Genomic DNA, 20,646 nt, shown 5'->3' on the forward strand with positions numbered 1-20,646 from the left:
AGCATTGGCAAACCTATGGGTGACCAACTCCCTGACCAACATGGCTGACCGTTGGACCATCATAAGAAGGTTCATTTCCATTCTAGTATTCTAATTCCTAATTCTATGGAATAAGTAATAAAGGAGTCAACTAAGTCGTTCTGTGCTTTGAACTTTGCTCTGGCTAAGAGTGTCTGACTAAAGGTTGTTTGGCTGCTGCTTATCCTCACTAACTTAACCGAGATAATGTTTGTGAATGTGAACTTCCGTGTGGACAAACTTGAATAGGCTTTGGATCACTGTTATCCTTTAACTTCAAAATGATAATGTGCACCTCCTGTGATTATTAAGACATGGGTGAGCCAACTCAATATTAGGGAGGTGTGCCTAACCTTTGGTATACTCAGTGTATATAGGACTATACACCGTTCCTTGTCATGTGATGAATAAAAGTCCCTTCTACATATATTAGTCTGTTCAGGGTGATGCGTGCTAAGTTATCTAGCAGTACCCCAGTCAACCTGGTCAAATAACTTACATAACTTAATTACAACTGCGTTTTGGGAGGACACCAACAACAGTCCTTCAATTCTTATATAACACCAACAACAGTCCTTCAATTCTCATATAACACCAACAACAGTCCTTCAATTCTTATATAACACCAACAACAGTCCTTCAATTCTCATATAACACCAACAACAGTCCTTCAATTCTCATATAACACCAACAACAGTCCTTCAATTCTCATATAACACCAACAACGGTCCTTCTATCCTATTATAACACCAACAACAGTCCTTCAATTTTTATATAACACCAACAACGGTCCTTCAATTCTCATATAACACCAACAACAGTCCTTCAATTCTTATATAACACCAACAACGGTCCTTGAATCATGACATTACACATACAGTACAACTGATTTATTTTGATGTCCTTCGACATTAGGGATTCCCACAGAGACATAATTTTCAGTATTATTTTGGCCGATCTCCCTGTGCCCCTTCCCCCTATTGAGAACAATAAGAAGGAATGGAAAATCATGTGTTCTGTTCCCCCCCAGGGTTCTAGAATCTTAAAGCTTGTTCCTGGCACAGATCTCTCCAGGAGGTTTCACATAACGAGGTCCAGAAACTACAACAGGTTGCCCTCTCTATGATAACACACACGTAGACATTGATACACATGCACACACACACACAAAGGGACATGTCATTCATATTTGCCATGATACTGAAATCACGTTATATTTGTTCAGAGGAAAAGGCAAATGAGAGGGATTCAATGCAACAGGTTAAACATGTTTTCACAGATATAATTGTGATTCTAAACAGTTTCCTTACTGAAATCATTCTACATATTCTTGAAGTGACACTAATTGTATAAGTGATGATTTAACATATCCTGTCACGCTAGACTACATTATCAAGTTTTGCAGACAACAACCCTCTCTGTCAATGAAGGAATAATTCTCACTCCTATTTCATATCCGTCAGTGCAGTACCTGCATAGATCTGCTCACTTCCAACTGTAGAATGGATGAATAATCTTGTCAAGGAAAAACAACACATAACTGATTACATTGTCATTATGGACTAGTTACTTTAGTTCGCACCATAAAACATATTCCGTTTAAATGGGGAATACTTCTCTGAGATGGGGAGGTCAAAATGTGTCCCTTGATCTTTTTGCCAAACCAGTGCTCCAGTCTTGATCAGATTATGAAATAGGGAACACTGCAGAACTGCACAGTGCCAAGACCAGCACACTCCCTATGTTCCTACCCCATGTTCTCATAATCTCTCTCTCCCTCAACTCCTCCTCTCTTCATCCCTCTGTATCCACCCTCCTCTCTCTCCCTTAGTCCCCCCTCCTCCTCTCTTTATTCCTCTGTATCCACCCTCCTCTCTCCCTTAGTCCCCCCTCCTCCTCTCTTCATCCCTCTGTATCCACCCTCTCTCCCTTAGTCCCCCCTCCTCCTCGCTTCATCCCTCTGTATCCACCCTCTCTCCCTTAGTCCCCCCTCCTCCTCGCTTCATCCCTCTGTATCCACCCTCCTCTCCCTTAGTCCCCCCTCCTCCTCTCTTTATCCCTCTGTATCCATGCTCCTCTCTCCAGGGCCTTATATGATATCCTCGTCGTACTTCTGCAGTGCCTCTTCTAGCTTCCCAGTGATCTTCTGGAAGAAGAGGATTTGCTGCTGGAGGTGGTGTTGCATCTGGCTCTTGAAGTCACGTACGCGTGTACGGTGAAAGTGCTGGATCTCAGCCAGTGTGGCGCAGGAAATGATGTTACAACGCTCGTTGATGGTTGATCCCTCCCCTTCTTGTTTCTGGCACTCCTTCACTTTGGTAAGGGCACCTGGGGAGATAGGTGGAGGAGAGAAAGAAGGAGATGGAACGGGAGAAATATGAGTGGGGAAAGGGTTCGAGAGAAGGGTATCAAAGGTATTCCTATTAATGGTGAAAAGGAAAAGGCCATATTTAGTCAAGCAAACTCTGGTTGAATCATGAATCTGTACCTTTGAAAAGTTTTAACATGACTCAGAAAGAAGAGTTGACCATTGGTTTCATTCCCTCTGCTCTCTGTCCATATAGTAGTAGACTAAAGCCAAGGCTCCGTGGTCGCACTCACACATAGTTATGATCGTCTAATTCAAAGCAGTCTGTTTGGTTTACAGCTGATTACACTGTGGAGTACTGTGGCTAAATGGTTATCAACGGCCACAAACACTGAACAACCTATTTATAAGTGAATAGCTAAGAACAGCAATTGTTGTAATGAGATATGAACAATTAAATTGTTGCTGTGAAGGACACATACACTACATGACCAAAAGTATATGGACACCTGCTCGTCGAACATCTCATTTCAAAATCATGAGCATTAATATGCCTCCACTCTTCTGGGAAGACTTTCCACTAGATTTTTGAACATTGTTGCAGGGATTTGCTTCCATTCAGCCACAAGAGCATTAGTAAGTTCGGGCACTGATGTTGGGCAATTACGCCTGGCTCGCATCCCTGTTCCAATTCATCCCAAAGGTTTTTGATGGGGTTGAGGTCAGGGCTCTGTGCAGGCCAGTCAAGTTCTTCCACACCAATCTCGACAAACCATTTCTGTTCTGGACCTTGATTTGTGCACAGGGCATTTTCATGCTGAAACAGCAAAGGGCCTTCCCCAATTTTTTAGCATTAAGGTGGAAGCGCAGAATCGTCTAGAATGTCATTGTATGCTGTAGCGTTAAGATTTCCCTTCACTGGAACTAAGGTGCCTAGCCCGAACCATGAAAAACAGCCCCAGACCATTATTCCTTCTCCACCAAACTTTACAGTTGGCACTACGCATTGGGGCAGGTAGCATTCTCCTGGCATCCACCAAACCCAGATTCGTCTGTCGGACTGGACTGCCAGATAGTGAAGCGTGATTCATCACTCCAGAGAATACGTTTCCACTGCTCCAGAGTTCAATGGCGGTGAGGTTTACGCCATTCCACCCAACGCTTGGCATTGCGCATGGTGATCTTAGGCTTGTGTATGGCTGCTCGGCCATAGAAACCCATTTCCGATGAACAGCTATTGTGCTGACGTTGCTTCCAGAGGCAGTTTGGAACTCAGTAGTGAGTTTTGCAACCGAGGACAGACAATTTTTCAGCACTCTGCGGTCCCGTTCTGTGAGCTTGTGTGGCCTACCACCTTACGGCTGAGCCGTTATTGCTCCTAGGTGTTGCCACTTCACAATAACAGCACTTACAGTTGACCGGGGCAGCTCTAGCAGGGAAGAAATTTAATGAACTGACTTGTTGGAAAGTAACCTTTATTTAACTAGGCAAGTCAGTTAAGAACAAAATTCTTACTTACAATGACGAACGACCCGGCCATTCTACTGCCAATGTTTATCTCTGGAGATTGCATGGCCGTGTGCTCGATTTTATACACCTGTCAGCAATGGATGTGGCTGAAATAGCTGAATCCACTAATTTGAAGGGGTGTTCACATACTTTGTATATATAGTGTACTTGAGCTCTGAATGTGCAAGTGGAAGATTTACCTAAAGACTTTTCCGCTGCTTTAGTGAATACCCTTATCTACAGCCATTAGACTCCAGGCCTTATCTGGGGAATATAAATCAACACGGGCGCACACACACGCACGCACACACACACACACACACACACACACACACACACACACACACACACACACACACACACACACACACACACACACACACACACACGCACACGCAGACACACACACACACACACGCAGACACACACATGCAGACACACACTTGGATGAATAAATATACTAATGATATTAAATTAAATTGGACTTTGTTATTTTCGGCACTTGCATGCAATCACAGAGCCAGAGCACCAATAAGCTGAACTTCTGCACCGGTGCCAGTGGGAAGAAATGTGTCCAGGCAATATTGTGCAGCAGCTCCCCAGATCCCCACCCTTGGAGAGGAAAATCACTTAATCCTAAGGCTATTCCGCATTCCAATATTCCCAGGGAAACGCTGGACAAGAGGCCCCGGAACCTCCTCCTTCTAATTCTATGCCGATGTAGGCTAACATAACCTTCAATGTCACAACTGAACTTGGACGACATAGCATGTTACAAAACGGCACCCCATATTTATGTGCCTACTATTTAACAAATCTATTACAAAGTGACAAATAAGAGAACGCTGCATCCATTCGTAAAATGAGAACTAAAGAGTTCTGTTGGTAACCACGTTTCCTTCAAGACTATGCCTAGCTTTAAGGGCCCTGAGCTGTGATTATAGTCCAAAACTCTGATCTCACTCTCTTCATTGGGTGTGAGACAAAACTCTCAAATCTCTCTTTCAGGACAGAGAATGAAATGTCATGCCTCAAGGCCATATTCTTCAGCATTACTCAACAGAGAACACTGTGAAAGCAAACTTTTGCCAGGGTGCACAAAAGTAGTACATAATACAAAACATGTGTGTGTCATGTTACATGATCTGAAGTAATGTTCAAAACACAAAACATGTGTGTGTCATGTTACATGATCTGAAGTAATGTTCAAAACACAAAACATTTTGCTGCGAGGGATATCCAGGAAAGACAAGGCAAAATGTGTTTTTGTTCATCATCAACATAACATGACCCCTAGAAATAGAATGCCTATGAGAGTGCAGCCAAATTGCAACATTTAGAGGGTCTTTGACCATTCTATGGACTCTATTTCTAGAGCAGAGACAGCTGTGACATAATAATACGGTACCTTTCTGAACATGGATGATATCAGGATAGTTGGCCAGGTGTCCCTTGTACAGGTCCAGCAGATCCGATATGGGGTCCAAATCCTGTCTGGGCTGCTCAGAAAAGTAATCTCCTATAACCTCGTAGGCCTCTCCTGTGAATGCTATGGCACGGTTCAGTCCTACAGAATAGGACTGCTGGTCCATCTCAAAGGCTTGGCCCAACAGTTTGAAAGACTGACCCACTTTCTGATACTCTTTCTTAAATCCGGTGATCTGCTTCCGGGCGAACTCGTTGATGGTGGCGTTCACCACTAGGCAGTTGTCATCCATCTTCCTGGTGAAGGCTTTAAACCCATCGACCTTGTTCTCTACCTCCTGTAGGTCCAGTGGAACAGCCGGGGTGGAGATGGTCAGGAAGAAGTTAGCGCCAGTCAACTCATCCTTCTCTGCCTTTCTCTTGCCCATCTTCCACGTCTTCTCGTCTGTGCTGGGGCAGGTGAGGAAGTGCTGGAACACGTCACATCTAGCCAGGACAGGGTGGCTCGTCATGTGGTTCATCCACCATATCAAACCTTTTCTGCGTTTGGAGACAAAGTCCTGTTCAAAGCGCCCAGTGGCCTGTTTCTCAGGCAGATGGGGGACTGAGATGACAGGGAAGCGTTCCACAAGTCGAGCGTAGAGCCAGTCAAAGTGCTTGTATCTTCTATTCACCTGGCTCTGGGTGTGGGATGGAGTCAGTCTGTATGACATGTAACTCTTCATGCCTTTGAATTTTGTCTGTTTGGTGGGGTCATCGATGGAGCAGGAAAACGGGTATGGGTCTTCCTGCCACTCTGGTCCATACTGCCCCATGACAACACAGATCTTGTCCCCATCTTTGACAAAGGCAGCCGCCTCGCCCAATACAAAAGCCTCTCCGCCAGATTTCACAAAGGTTGAGAACCTGTTGAGGTTTTTACCTATTGTTGCTGAACTTTTGGCTTGGGAACTGTCACGTCTCCCAGGCAACGAAGTAGTCACTGTGTATGCTGTGGAACTAGTTCCATCATTGTCATGTTTAGTTCCGGGCTCAGCCGCCACAGTAGAGCTGTCATCCCAGTCATCATCCCAGTCATCATCACTACCTTGACTGGTCTGGTAACCATGGCGCTGGGGAATTTGCACAGGATAAGCGGAGTGGGTCGGATCTTTAATGTTCTCAGCACGAGAGTGGGACTGGGAATAGTATGATGAATCATATCCACTTGATGGGGAGTCGGGTTGACCTTGATCCGCCGACATGCCATTATTGTTGGACAAGATGTCAGATGATTCATTTCTGAGAATCTCCACGTATGAGGCTGGAAAAAGACCAGTATCCCCTCTGCTGTTTGTTCCCTCTAGCCATCCCTCTATGTCTTGTTCGCTGTATAAAGTAACAACTTCGTTCTCAGTAATCGATATCTCACCTAGATTTTCCGAACTAAAGTCGTACAAGGCTTTTGCCCTAAACGCCATAGTTTATAACACAAACAACTGAGCAGCGCGCGACCGAGTCCTGATAGACTATTAATTAGTCATGCGAGCGAGCCATCCGACCACCGTATCACTTTGTATTCAGCACCAAACTCTTTTTTTAGTTTTAGTTCTTTGCAATCGGGCTGTAGAATATCGTCCGAAAATAAATGTCAAGTTGTAAAACATGCGCTTGTATTCTCTGTAGTCTAATCGCATGCGTGAAAGTCAAATAACAATGTCTTCTTTTTCTTCATGAAAAGGTACAACCGAGAAAGTCCTATTCCAGATGCTAAAGGCTCGTAACAGGACTAGTCCGCAGACGAAAGAACCCTGAATAATCGAGGGTGGAGCTAGTTCTAGGCTACATATAACCACTGAGATATGCATTCAGCAGGCAACACAGCAGCGAGCAATACGTTTGGTCAAGTTTCCATATTGTTACAATGATGTCATATTTTTACGAAGAGCATATCGTTATAACGATGCTATAATACAATTTGATTTCATGCTGCATTCAGAGCTTCAAGCCACTGGAGTCTGCCTGTTTCACAATTTTCAAAGGATTAAAGCATTTGCAACATCTGGTGGAGCCTCTATAGCCAGGATATATCTTTGTTTTGTTTAAATAATCAATGTCCCCATATTTGTTATATCATTCAAGTAGACCAAGAATATTTAAAACCTCAAATTATACCGTGACTGTGATCATGCAACATATAAGGTCTGTGAAGTTTAACATAGTTAAAAAAAATCTGTTATCTGTGCTGTTAGCCCATATTTGATGTTTGAAAAATGTATATACTTTGTGCCATGTCGGCCCATATTTGATGTTTGAAAAAGGTCATCCTCGTATTCATTGTTAAATTGTATTTTTTTTTTTTAATAAATAGGCTTCATGTATCCCTAATCATAAAATAGTTTGTTTGCTGTATCGTCGCGTATTAACCACTAGAGGTCCCTACACGCACATTATTAGAGAATGAATGACATTTTCTCACTTCGAGGCTAAGTTTAATTGTCATCTTTTTGTAAAAATAACCTTGCTAGATTTAAATAGTGTAGCGGATGGGACAGCCCTGCAGAAAGGTAACACCAGTAAAGTAAACGAAGCGTCTACTGTACAAAGTCACGTGACGTCCAGTGACAAGCGGGGGGATGTCATAAAATCCAAGAAAACTAACTTGTGTACGCTTCCGGGATATTACCCGGTGGTTGAGGTTTTGATTTGAACCACTCAGAAGTTACTCTATAGTATAGCATCAAATCATTGTTACTTTGATGTATAGAATTTTAAACGTTTGTAATATAATCATATAGGAATCCTATGACCGGATCTAACCAAATTAAGACTAGCCGATTATCGCAGTTTCGCTCGAATATCTTTCATTACGCTTCGCATGAAAACGCTTTCCATATTTCCTGCAACATTGTGTGTATCCTACAGTCCAAACTCGGATTCTTGCTAGAGACCAACACAAAACCATTTGAAAAGAAGGCCGTGCATAGAATTCCGAGTGTACATTTAGCCTAGCTAGTTTAGGAGAAAATAGTGGTTTACCTGGAATACGCCAACCACCAACCAATTTCTGTTTTGGGAGAGCACGTCAAGCTACTAAAGTATTTCATGGATTTTCTGGTATGGTATTTTTCTTTGATTGTCATGCTGTCATATGAGGCTCTGTCTGTGGCTTTATTTTCGATTTAGCATAGGCTAATTCCCCCTCCCCCTTCAAAAAACAAACAAAATAATAATAATTGAGCACTGAGGGATTTGGAGGCTCAGTCTAGTTTTGGAGAACCCAGTACAAGGGTCAATCTGTCTGGTCTGGTTGGTGGAACACTCGTTCCTTGGCCATTAGGATAACCAACTAAATTGCAACCATTGCAGCTGGGCCAAACAATATTGGACCTCCCTTCTATTTGGTTTTGTGATTCAGTTTTGAGCCACAGTAGTGTAGTCATACTGTCGGGTAATGATGTCAGACTGAGATTATTATCTGGGGAGGAGTCACCAGTAGGCCAGTTGTTTAAAGCTTGACTTTCCTCATTCTTATATTTTGACACATTTTGGGGGCTTAATCATATCTCTTTCTGCGTGTATGTGTGTGTGCACGCTGTTGTAAACACAAACCCATGAGAAAAACACATGTCAACATCTGCCTTCCAAATCTATCACATCTGTAGGAGATACCCTAAAAAATAGCAAATGATTGCGTCACACAGGGGTAATGTCATTTAGAGGTCTGATGACATTTCAGGGGTCAGCGTGGGGTATGTTGGACATGACAAGATAGTGGCTATCTGTAACAGGGTGGGGGGTGTACTCTAAAACAGACTTGTTTTGCTGTGTTCGGGGGCTAGCCTATATCCCATCTATACACGTTGGGGTTTTGACCTGGCGTTGTGACTGTCTGTTGTCCCTTGATCTGTAAAGTGTTTTCTCCAATGGGAACAACCGATAAGAGGTTTTCGTAGGATGGAGCATTTCCTCAAGAAAGGAAGGAAGGCTGCTTAAAATAGCTCAACATGTAGGCTGCAAACCAAGGGAGGAAGGACAAAGATGATGAACCTGCAGTATTGTACAGGCCCACATTTACACTTTACATTTTAGTCATTTAGCAGACGCTCTTATCCAGAGCGACTTAAAGAAGCATGGAGCTTACTACTATGGCTGACCCTGTAAAACAACACATTTCACTGCACCTATCTGGTGTATGTGACAAAACATATATATATACATATATATTTCACCTAGTCGGTTCGAAGATTCAAACCAAAAATAATCGACTTTTTTGGCCCAATGCTCTTAACCAGTGGTGTAAAGTGCTACTTAACTAGTTTTTTGGGGTATCTGTACTTTACATTTCTATTTTTGCCAACTTTCACTTTTACTTCACTACTTTTCTAAAGAAAATAATGTACTTTTACTCCATACAATTTTCCCTGACACCCAAAAGTACTCGTTACATTTTGGGAGGTGGGTAGCCTAGTGGTTAGAGCGTAGGGACGGCAGGTAGCCTAGTGGTTAGAGCGTTGGACTAGTAACCGGAAGGTAGCCTAGTGGTTAAAGCGTTGGACTAGTGACCAGCAGGTAGCCTAGTGGTTAGAGCGTTGGACTAGTAACTGAAAGGTTGCTAGATCGAATCCCTGAGCTGACAAGGTAAAAATCTGTTCTGCCCCTGAACAAGGCAGTTAACCCACTGTTCCTGGGCCGTCATTGTAAAATGGAAAATAGTGGAAAATAGTCTAATTCACACACTTGTCAAGATAACATCCCTATTGCCTCTGATCTGGTGGACTCACATAACACAAATTCTTTGTTTGTAAATTATGTCTGAGTGTTGGAGTGTGCCCCTGGCTATCTGTAATTATGTCTGAGTGTTGAAGTCTGCCCCTGGCTATCTGTACATAATGTCTGAGTGTTGGAGTCTGCCCCTGGCTATCTGTACATAATGTCTGAGTGTTGAAGTCTGCCCCTGGCTATCTGTACATAATGTCTGAGTGTTGGAGTCTGCCCCTGGCTATCTGTACATAATGTCTGAGTGTTGGAGTGTGCCCCTGGCTATCTGTAATAATGTCTGAGTGTTGGAGTCTGCCCCTGGCTATCTGTAATAATGTCTGAGTGTTAGTGTGCCCCTGGCTATCTGTACATAATGTCTGAGTGTTAGTGTGCCCCTGGCTATCTGTAATAATGTCTGAGTGTTGGAGTCTGCCCCTGGCTATCTGTCCAAAAAGTTTGAAATGGTTTGTACTTAAGTACATTTTAGAAATTCCATTTATTTAAACATTTTTTATATATAGTTTAAAAAAAAAAACTTCTCAATTTCAACATATCCAATTGGTAGTTACAGTATTGTCCCATCGCTGCAACCTCCGTACGGAATCGGGAGAGGCGAAGGTCGAGAGTCGTGTGTTCCCCGCCAAGCCGCATTGCTTCTTGACACAATGCACTCTTAACCCGGACGCCAGCACCAATGTGTCGGAAGAAACACAGTACACCTGGCGACCGTGTCAGCGCGCATGCGCCCACCCCACCACAGGAGTCGCTAGAGCACAATGGAACATGGACATCCCGTCCGGCCTAACCCGGACGACTCTGGGCCAATTGTGCGTCTCCTCATGGGTCTCCCAGTCATGGGTCTCCCAGTCATGGCTGGCTGCGACACAGTTCGGTATCGAACCAGGATCTGTAGTAACGTAGTTAGTAGTGTGATGCAGTACCTTAGACCACTGCACCATTTAGGAGGCCCCATTCCATTTACTTTTGATACTTAAGTATATTTAAAACCAAATATTTGTAAAGTTTTACTCAATAAGTATTTTACTTAGTGACTTTCACTTAAGTCATTTTCTATTAAGTTACATTTACTTTTACTCAAGTATGACAAAGTACTTTTCCCACTAGGCTACATTGCACCACTAGACCTAGACTTGCATGTCTCTGCAAATCCCACCACTAGACCTAGACTTGCATGTCTCTGCAAATCCCACCACTAGACCTAGACTTGCATGTCTCTGCAAATCCCACCACTAGACCTAGACTTGCATGTCTCTGCAAATCCCACCACTAGACCTAGACTTGCATGTCTCTGCAAATCCCACCACTAGACCTAGACTTGCATGTCTCTGCAAATCCCACCACTAGACCTAGACTTGCATGTCTCTGCAAATCCCACCACTAGACCTAGACTTGCATGTCTCTGCAAATCCCACCACTAGACCTAGACTTGCATGTCTCTGCAAATCCCACCACTAGCTCTCTTGGTCATCAAGGAAAAAGTCCTGTAGTCAGAGAGCCCCCTTCTCTTAGACTATTTGTGATGAAGTCTTCTCCTTGTAACCAGACCCTCTCCAGGCATACGTGGACTGTTGTAAACAAGCCTGTGTTTTGACTTAAAAAGGGAATGTTTAGGTAACAACTCAATCTTGGGTGTTCTCCTTTGTCATTTGATTTGGGGCAATTCCACGGTAACAGAGACTCACAATACATGCCAAGCCATTGATTGCAAAGTTTAACAAACCATACACCTATATGCGGAAGTCTACTTTTAACAATTGCCACCGAAATATTTTTACTAAAACACATTTACTTGAGGAGCAGTGCAGATGCAAAGTTTTGTAACAGAACATTTATTGGGGTTAACATCCATACAAACATCATACTCAGATTTTTTTTATCTCAACATAGTGTAAAATACTCATATAAAAACAACCTAAATGTAGGCACATTTTGATGGGGGCAATGAGGAGACTTGGTATCATTCCCCACGGCCCTTTCCCCCACGCGTTTCCATGGAAATTCTGTAGTTTTTCCCTGAGTTGGATTGACCTCTACCACCTCTATACAGAAATGCATCATTATGAGTGTATTCTCTAAATGGGGATGTATTTTCAATAGGTACAAGAAGGTAGAAATATGTAATATCCTTCTTTTGAATGTTTAGGTATAATTCTACACACTGGCTATTATTCTAATTATCTCCGCCCCCAAACAAGACCAAATATGGTTGGTCCAGACATGACAAAATCTTTACCAATCATAGACGTCTATGTTTCACAGTACAGCCCAGTAAAACACAGTAAAGTACAGTAGATTTCAGTACAGGTCAGTAGAGCAAAGTACAGTAAACTGAGTTCAGCACAATGGAGTATATTTCAGCACAGTAGATACAAGTAGAGTGTAGTTCAGTAGAATATAGGCCATTATATCATACTGTACTCTAGTCGTGTGCTCCACTGTACTTTACTGAACTATACTCCATTGTACTCTGTACTGTACTGAACTATCCTCCATTGCACTGAACTCTACTTTACTGTGTTCTACTGCTCCATGCCCCCAGGAGAAGGCTCGGCACAATGGGGGATGACCGTGCCTCTTCCTCCCTTCCAGATCATCTCAGGGCTGTTCAGACGGTTGGAGGTTTTTAAAGAAGTCCTTAAGACCCATCTCTCTCGGCTGGCCTACCTTTCCCACTAGACTTTGATTGTTGCTTTCATTACATGGTTAGATATATGTTTTTGTTTTTTAAAACAATTTTTCTATATTTAATACACTTTGAGATTATTGCAAAATAGAAATCACCTTGAAATGTTTTAATTTTATTATTATAATTGATATTATAATTGATCATTGTGGCCAATTCAATTGCAGTCATTGTGTTACAGATATTTTTTTAGTGGCACGTATTAATCACTTAAGTCCTAAACTGTTATCAGTAAAAACACTAACTTATTGGACGGTCTTTCTTTCCTTCTACTTCTGGGATCTTTCATAATCCTGATGGAGCGAAATGAGGAAATATCTTGGATATGTGGGTTTTTGGATACAGAATGACAAGACACTAATACAGAATATTTTGTAAAAACTTACCAAAGGCTAATAATTTCTGCAAAACAAAATGTTGATATTAGTTGGCAGGGGCCTTTACTGTTATTATTTATTTTTACTTTACATTATTGTTTGGATGTATTTCTAATACCTTTTATAAGATGTTTTTTAATTAAGACCCCTTTTCCATCTGTAACACCAGAAATCAAACCCTTTGCTTATTCCATGTTTTTTTTAATGGAAAATGGTTCCCAAAAATATAGACTCTGAGCTTTCATTTGATACCACATTTGATATGCTCCTATGAACTTCACATGTTGGTGCTCATGGGTCCTTTTACATGGAAATGACCTTCCGTAACTTGCAGGGCCATTGGAACTTATTACTGTAACAGACAATGCGGTGATGTGGTATTAGGCCTACACATGGCTGTTCCCAGATCTGTTTGTGTCACGCTAAACAATGACCACAGGAAACAGTCTTCATGGAGAGGAACTGAACCCCACTAGACTACTTGACCAGAAGCAGTAATTACTGTAGTTAAATGAAAGATTATCCACTCACACTCTAGTCAATTTTCCATAGACTGTGTAGAGGAAACACTTTATTGGAGCACTGCAGTGCATCACAGCTGTTTTAATGGGGTCAAAACGGATCCAAAGCTTCCATGGAATCGGTGGACCCGCTGCCCCTAACAGTTGGCACGGAGACGAGACCAATGTTTTGTTTAACTGGCAGTTGTGTTTTTTCAGAGAGCTGGGCTTCCTCCGCTATCAGAGGTGGATGACACGGTGCTGCTTTTGGGTTTATTTTATTCACATTTTACAACTTCTTTCTTTGCACATCCTCACTCCACTCCTTTCAATTGTTGCATTAGGGACACGGATCCAGTTCTGGGTTTGGCCTGACACAGTGTGTGCTATTAAAAAAAAGGGCCTTTGAGAATGTTCTGCATTGTTATAATCTGACCTCGCAGAAGGACCAGGTCACCTCCATGAAAGAGGCTGTTGATTTCAGCTGTGCTCTTAAAACACAGTGTGCTTTTTGTTCTCCGGTGGAAGAAATCATCATGATATTATCGATCCCCTTCATTTTCCTCATTACGTGACAAACCGGTAGTATCGTTCAGTAAATTGGAGATTTTGTCCTGGCAAGGATAGACAACTAACTCTGCCCTTGATTGGGTCCCAAATAACACCCTATTCCCAATATAGTGCACTACTATGGGTCCTGGTCAAAAGTAGTGCACTAAATAGGGAATAGTGTGCCATTTAGGTTGTAGACCATCTGTTTAACGCTGCTGGTCAGATGGTGACGTTTGACTCCTGAACAGATTTTAGTGTCCACAGTGACCTGAATGACGGAGCAGGGCAATAGGACAAAATATCCACACACAGTTGACGTCATGGCCTCAATTCACGCAGGCCTAGTTTTGTAACACAGATCTTGAAAATGATCAGAGATAGGCCAAACGCATAGAGATCACAGCCATATAGCCTGCATAAATGTAATCTATATAAGCTATCTAAATATGGGTCTGGTATCATGTGGGGAATCAGTCGCACCTTATCATTTCAATGGCAGTGTTTTCATTTGTTGCCAAAGGCTCTTGGGAAGACATCTGTGTATAGTAGGCTACATTGTCTGTTTACGAAAACTGCCTACTTCATCCTGTTTGAGAAGTGAGGTAATTTTGGAACTAGTCTTAATTTCATCTCTTTCTATGGATGGAATTAAGAACCACAGGTGTAAACAGTTCTGTTCTAAAGTCTCAAAGATTCCACTATTTTCCTCTCACTCATTAAGAAAATATGTAACTTCCTTGACTAGTGCATCTGTAGTCTCCTGGGACTGTCCTCTCTTGCCACTGGGCACAAATTGGTTCAATCGATAACGTCTCAATATAATCGTTCAACATATTGTGATCTATGTGGAAAATACAATGGATTTGCAAAAATGAATCAATGCAGTAAAACTGTTTTGAGGGTAACATTTTACTACAGGATTATGTCATCATGGTAACCACATTTCAACAGATTTTATACAAGAATTGTCTATGTTGAATTTGTACCTTTTAAAACAATGTCAGATCTTCAACGTTATATCCACTATTAAAAACAATAAGCTGGGCAATACCTACTGGAGATGTATCTATATACAGCTACCCTTTGGTCCCGCATCCAGGGTTTAACCAAGCCCATTTTACCTATCATATTGTCACTTTCAAATGTGCTATCGTGAGAATGATTGTTGCGAGATCTCCACTTAAAAACAAAATAGATTCACTGTTGCTCTCGAAGTCATTCTAAAGAGTAGGTTTAAAAGTGCAAATGAAATGTGACCATACTTTATCACTCATATCATCACATTGCCCACAGTCTCAACAAATATTATCCACATTGAAATGGTGTGGTGTACCCTCTTTTCATAAGTCAGTCTGAGTTAGATATCCTTATCCTAATTAAGCTTGGACTCATCATTTTTTAAATTTACTCAAAGCATCATGGAAAATAGTCTGCCTATATGCCTCCCTTTTGTTGTTCGACTTTACCAGCTTTCTGCAGCTCAATGGAATCAGGGTTTGGAAGGACGTTTGACGTTTTCACATGTTGTGTTATGAGGACCTTTCTGATCTTCAAACTAGACATAGATGTCTGACAGGGAAATGGAGCAATTGTCTGTGATCCGGTAGTCCAACCCTTTATAGATCAGACAGCCTAGCAGCCATACTGGCCCTTGCCTACACTGCTGCACCACCAGTGTCGTAACTGTCGTTTGATCTAAATTAGTGTGAACAGATGTCCTGTCTCTCCTATACTCTCTATCTAGCCTCTATTTCCCAGATGAAGTTTCTGAGAGCTGCTGATTGGCTTCGTTGGATCATAACCTTGACTAGAGTCCTCTCCTTTTCCTCCTGCTGCTCTGTCGGTCTCTGTTTGGTCTTTCTCTCTGACTGTCCCCTGTCTGTTGCTGTCAGTGACTCGTTGGTTGTTGAGGAAAGCGCGTCTTTATCCGTGGACAATGTCTGAGTGCATGCATCTCACCCTATGCATTTGCAGGATTGCCGCCTATACTGTAAGTACAATAACATGTGTCATCAACATAATAGCATTGAACGTATCTTCCTCCCTTTCTCCTGTCCTGTCTGTTGGTACGTTGATGATAAGTCTCTCCTGTCCTGTCTGTTGGTACGTTGATGATAAGTCTCTCCTGTCCTGTCTGTTGGTATGTTGATGATAAGTCTCTCCCTTTCTCCTGTCTGTTGGTACGTTGATGATAAGTCTCTCCCTTTCTCCTGTCTGTTGGTACGTTGATGATAAGTCTCTCCCTTTCTCCTGTCTGTTGGTACGTTGATGATAAGTCTCTCCCTTTCTCCTGTCTGTTGGTACGTTGATGATAAGTCTCTCCCTTTCTCCTGTCTGTTGGTACGTTGATGATAAGTCTCTCCTGTCCTGTCCTGTTGGTACGTTGATGATAAGTCTCTCCTGTCCTGTCCTGTTGGTACGTTGATGATAAGTCTCTCCTTTCTCCTGTCTGTTGGTACGTTGATAAGTCTCTCCTTTCTCCTGTCCTGTCTGTTGGTACGTTGATGATAAGTCTCTCCTGTCCTGTTGGTACGTTGATGATAAGTCTCTCCTTTCTCCTGTCCTGTCTGTTGGTACGTTGATGATAAGTCTCTCCTGTCCTGGCTGTTGGTACGTTGATGATAAGTCTCTCCCTTTCTCCTGGCTGTTGGTACGTTGATGATAAGTCTCTCCCTTTCTCCTGTCTGTTGGTACGTTGATGATAAGTCTCTCCCTTTCTCCTGTCCTGTTGGTACGTTGATGATAAGTCTCTCCTGTCCTGTCTGTTGGTACGTTGATGATAAGTCTCTCCTGTCCTGTCTGTTGGTACGTTGATGATAAGTCTTTCCTGTCCTGTCTGTTGGTACGTTGATGATAAGTCTCTCCTTTCTCCTGTCTGTTGGTACGTTGATGATAAGTCTCTCCCTTTCTCCTGTCCTGTCTGTTGGTACGTTGATGATAAGTCTCTCCTGTCCTGTCCTGTCTGTTGGTACGTAGATGATAAGTCTCTCCTGTCCTGTCTGTTGGTACGTTGATGATAAGTCTCTCCTGTCCTGTCTGTTGGTACGTTGATGATAAGTCTCTCCTGTCCTGTCTGTTGGTACGTTGATGATAAGTCTCTCCTTTCTCCTGTCTGTTGGTACGTTGATGATAAGTCTCTCCTTTCTCCTGTCCTGTCTGTTGGTACGTTGATGATAAGTCTCTCCCTTTCTCCTGTCTGTTGGTACGTTGATGATAAGTCTCTCCCTTTCTCCTGTCTGTTGGTACGTTGATGATAAGTCTCTCCCTTTCTCCTGTCTGTTGGTACGTTGATGATAAGTCTCTCCCTTTCTCCTGTCTGTTGGTACGTTGATGATAAGTCTCTCCTGTCCTGTCTGTTGGTACGTTGATGATAAGTCTCTCCTGTCCTGGCTGTTGGTACGTTGATGATAAGTCTCTCCCTTTCTCCTGGCTGTTGGTACGTTGATGATAAGTCTCTCCCTTTCTCCTGTCTGTTGGTACGTTGATGATAAGTCTTTCCTGTCCTGTCTGTTGGTACGTTGATGATAAGTCTTTCCTGTCCTGTCTGTTGGTACGTTGATGATAAGTCTCTCCTTTCCTGTCTGTTGGTACGTTGATGATAAGTCTCTCCTTTCTCCTGTCTGTTGGTACGTTGACATTAAGTCTCATGTCAGTTTATAAGTTAGTGTGATTGGCTTCGTTGGCTCATACAGTATATGGCCTCTTTCCTTCTGCCCCACTCTTGACATGTGTGTTGATTGTATAGGTCTGGGGTACTCAACTCTGACCCCACGAAGTCCGGAGCCTACTTGTTTTCTGTTCTACCTGATCATTAATTGCACACACCTGGTGTCCCAGGTCTAAATCAGTCCCTGATTAGAGGGGAACAATGGAAAAAAATGCAGTGGAACTGGCTTTGAGGTCCAGAGTTGAGTTTGAGGGGTATAGGTGATTATACTTGCCTTATACTGTAACTAGAGAGAGCAGTTTGGGCTGAGGCAGAGATCCACCTCTGCTCAATGGCATCTCACCCTCTGCCTCCAGGCAGGTAGGCAGGATTCCAGAAGGCAACTCGAAACAGGTGTGCCCAGGCATGTTTACCTTCAGAATGGCAGGAGTTTGGAATGTTCTGCTCAAGGACATGGGATGCGGAAGCTACCTGAACTCTGACATTCCAGCTGTGCTAGGGAAGAATGTTTTGATCTTAGGAGTCAGGAGACAATGTTTCATTCTACTGCTGGTGATTTGATCTTAGGAATGAAATCAAATTGTATTAGTTGCATGCGCCGAATACAACACAGTGTGTGTTACAGGAGCCATGAGTAAATAACAGTCATCTGCAATGTGTTAACTAACAGATGCAGTGAACCCCAGCATTTACCTCCTGTGTGTATGAAACATATAGAAATAAGAATTGAAAAATAGGGGTAGGGTTGTAGAGAATCGAAGGACCATAAATGTAATAAGAAATCTTAGGTGCTGGCTTAAGGCAGGTGGCAACCACCACAGAACGTCCGGTCAGAACAAGGACGAGGATGTCCAAGTTAGGAGGAGTTTAATTGAAGATGTTCACATTCACACACACATCAAATTGTATTTGTCACATGCGCCCAGCCTTACAGTGAAATGCTTACTTACGAGTCCCTAACCAACAATGCAGTTAAAAACAAATACAGATAAGAAATCAAAGTAACAAGTAATTAAAGAGCAGTAAAATAACAATAGCGAGACAATATACAGGGGGGTACCGGTCAATGAGTCAATGTGGAGACTATATACAGGGGGTACCGGTCAATGAGTCAATGTGGAGACTATATACAGGGGGGTACCGGTCAATGAGTCAATGTGGAGACTATATACAGGGGGGTACCGGTCAATGAGTCAATGTGGAGACTATATACAGGGGGGTACCGGTCAATGAGTCAATGTGGAGACTATATACAGGGGGGTACCGGTCAATGAGTCAATGTGGAGACTATATACAGGGGGGTACCGGTCAATGAGTCAATGTGGAGACTATATACAGGGGGGGTACCGGTCAATGAGTCAATGTGGAGACTATATACAGGGGGGGTACCGGTCAATGAGTCAATGTGGAGACTATATACAGGGGGGTACCGGGCAATGAGTCAATGTGGAGACTATATACAGGGGGGTACCGGTCAATGAGTCAATGTGGAGACTATATACAGGGGGGTACCGGTCAATGTGGAGACTATATACAGGGGGGTACCGGTCAATGAGTCAATGTGGAGACTATATACAGGGGGTACCGGTCAATGAGTCAATGTGGAGACTATATACATGGGGGTACCGGTCAATGAGTCAATGTGCGGGGGCACCGGTTAGTTGAGGTAATATGTACACTACCGTTCAAAAGTTTGGGGTCCCTTAGAAATGTCCTTGTTTTTGAAAGAAAAGAACATCAAATTGATCAGGAATACAGTGTTAATGTTGTAAATGACCATTGTAGCTGGAAACGGCAGATATCTAATCCTAGTTGTATTATTTTAAAAGGCTAATTGATCCTTAGAAAACCCTTTTTCAATTATGTTAGATCAGCTGAAAACTTGTGCTGATTAAAGAAGCAATAAAACTGACCACCTTTAGACTAGTTGAGTATCTGGAGAATCAGCTTTTGTGGATTCGATGTCATGAAGTGCAGGATCCAGGAGACAATGCTTCATTCTTCTGCTGGTGATTTGGTCTTAGGAGTCAGGAGATGATGCTTCATTCTACTGCTAGTGATTTAATCTTAGATTTGTGTTGGAGGAGCTAGAGCAATATGAGTGTGGTAGTTTGCAGGGCTGGTCTGTTTATGTTTATGAGGTTGCATTGTGACATGAAATGCAACCAACGTCATAGTGTGGAAATATCTTTGATGTTGTGCTTAGACTGGACTCAGTAGTTATCAGATGTTCCTTGGCCAGTTGACCTATGAGAGATGTTGACCTATCAGCAAGTCATCAGATGGAAATATATCTGTTATTATACTGTTATTACATTACACTGGCTGCTTAGTTTAGGCTACACATTTCAACAGATATGTTTGATTGGTTTTTGAATGTGGCTCTGGTTAGCTAGGCTAGGCTTTGTGATAAATAGGGCCCAGATTTGGTTGAGTCGCCAGGGCTCGTGGCTGTGTGTGTTAATGTCTGTCATTAGAGCTCTTTGGTCTTTAGTTGTCGTACTAATGGTGTTTTAAAATAGCATTGTTCTACCTGTTCTCCTCCTGAGGGGAAATGGGATCACCAGCACTTTGCTATAGAGGTCAGACATTATCTTAATTCAACAGCCTCAGAGATCTGTGCTCAATGAACTGGAACAAACAGAGATGGTGGGCTACTCAGAGAGCGGACACATAGGCTACAGTAGGCCACTAGGTCTACGATGTAACAACAACATCGCGATACAGCAGGGAATTCAGCAGGGAAAGGGTTAAAACTGTCAGTTGGAGCTTGAAATGGTGGGAAATATTTAAGCCTGTGGTCTCAAATCCCAACCCCTGTTAGGGCCTAGGCTCAGTGGTATGGT

At 42.7% G+C, this 20,646-nt stretch overlaps 2 protein-coding genes across 2 annotated transcripts in view; one reads left to right on the forward strand and one right to left on the reverse strand.

Moving 5' to 3' along the window:
* Positions 1 to 893: 893 nt before the first annotated feature.
* On the reverse strand, positions 894 to 7,063 carry LOC109892363 (sorting nexin-18). Its single transcript, XM_020484852.2, has 2 exons — positions 5,244 to 7,063; positions 894 to 2,346 (listed from the first exon to the last, which is right to left on the reverse strand). Exons 1-2 carry the CDS (start codon positions 6,718 to 6,720, stop codon positions 2,108 to 2,110), a joined length of 1,716 nt encoding a protein of 571 aa, XP_020340441.1. The 5' UTR covers positions 6,721 to 7,063; the 3' UTR covers positions 894 to 2,107.
* Positions 7,064 to 7,932: 869 nt separating this feature from the next.
* The window catches only part of LOC109892364 (ADP-ribosylation factor-like protein 15), a 68,953-nt gene continuing 56,239 nt past the window's right edge, over positions 7,933 to 20,646 (forward strand). Inside the window, exon 1 of the mRNA XM_020484853.2 lies at positions 7,933 to 8,356. Coding sequence (XP_020340442.1) covers positions 8,345 to 8,356 — 12 coding nt within the window. The 5' untranslated portion in view covers positions 7,933 to 8,344. The remainder of the gene's footprint in view (positions 8,357 to 20,646) is intronic.

Source organism: Oncorhynchus kisutch, linkage group LG6 (genome assembly GCF_002021735.2).
Source record: "Oncorhynchus kisutch isolate 150728-3 linkage group LG6, Okis_V2, whole genome shotgun sequence".
Classification (NCBI taxonomy): Eukaryota; Metazoa; Chordata; class Actinopteri; order Salmoniformes; family Salmonidae; genus Oncorhynchus; species Oncorhynchus kisutch.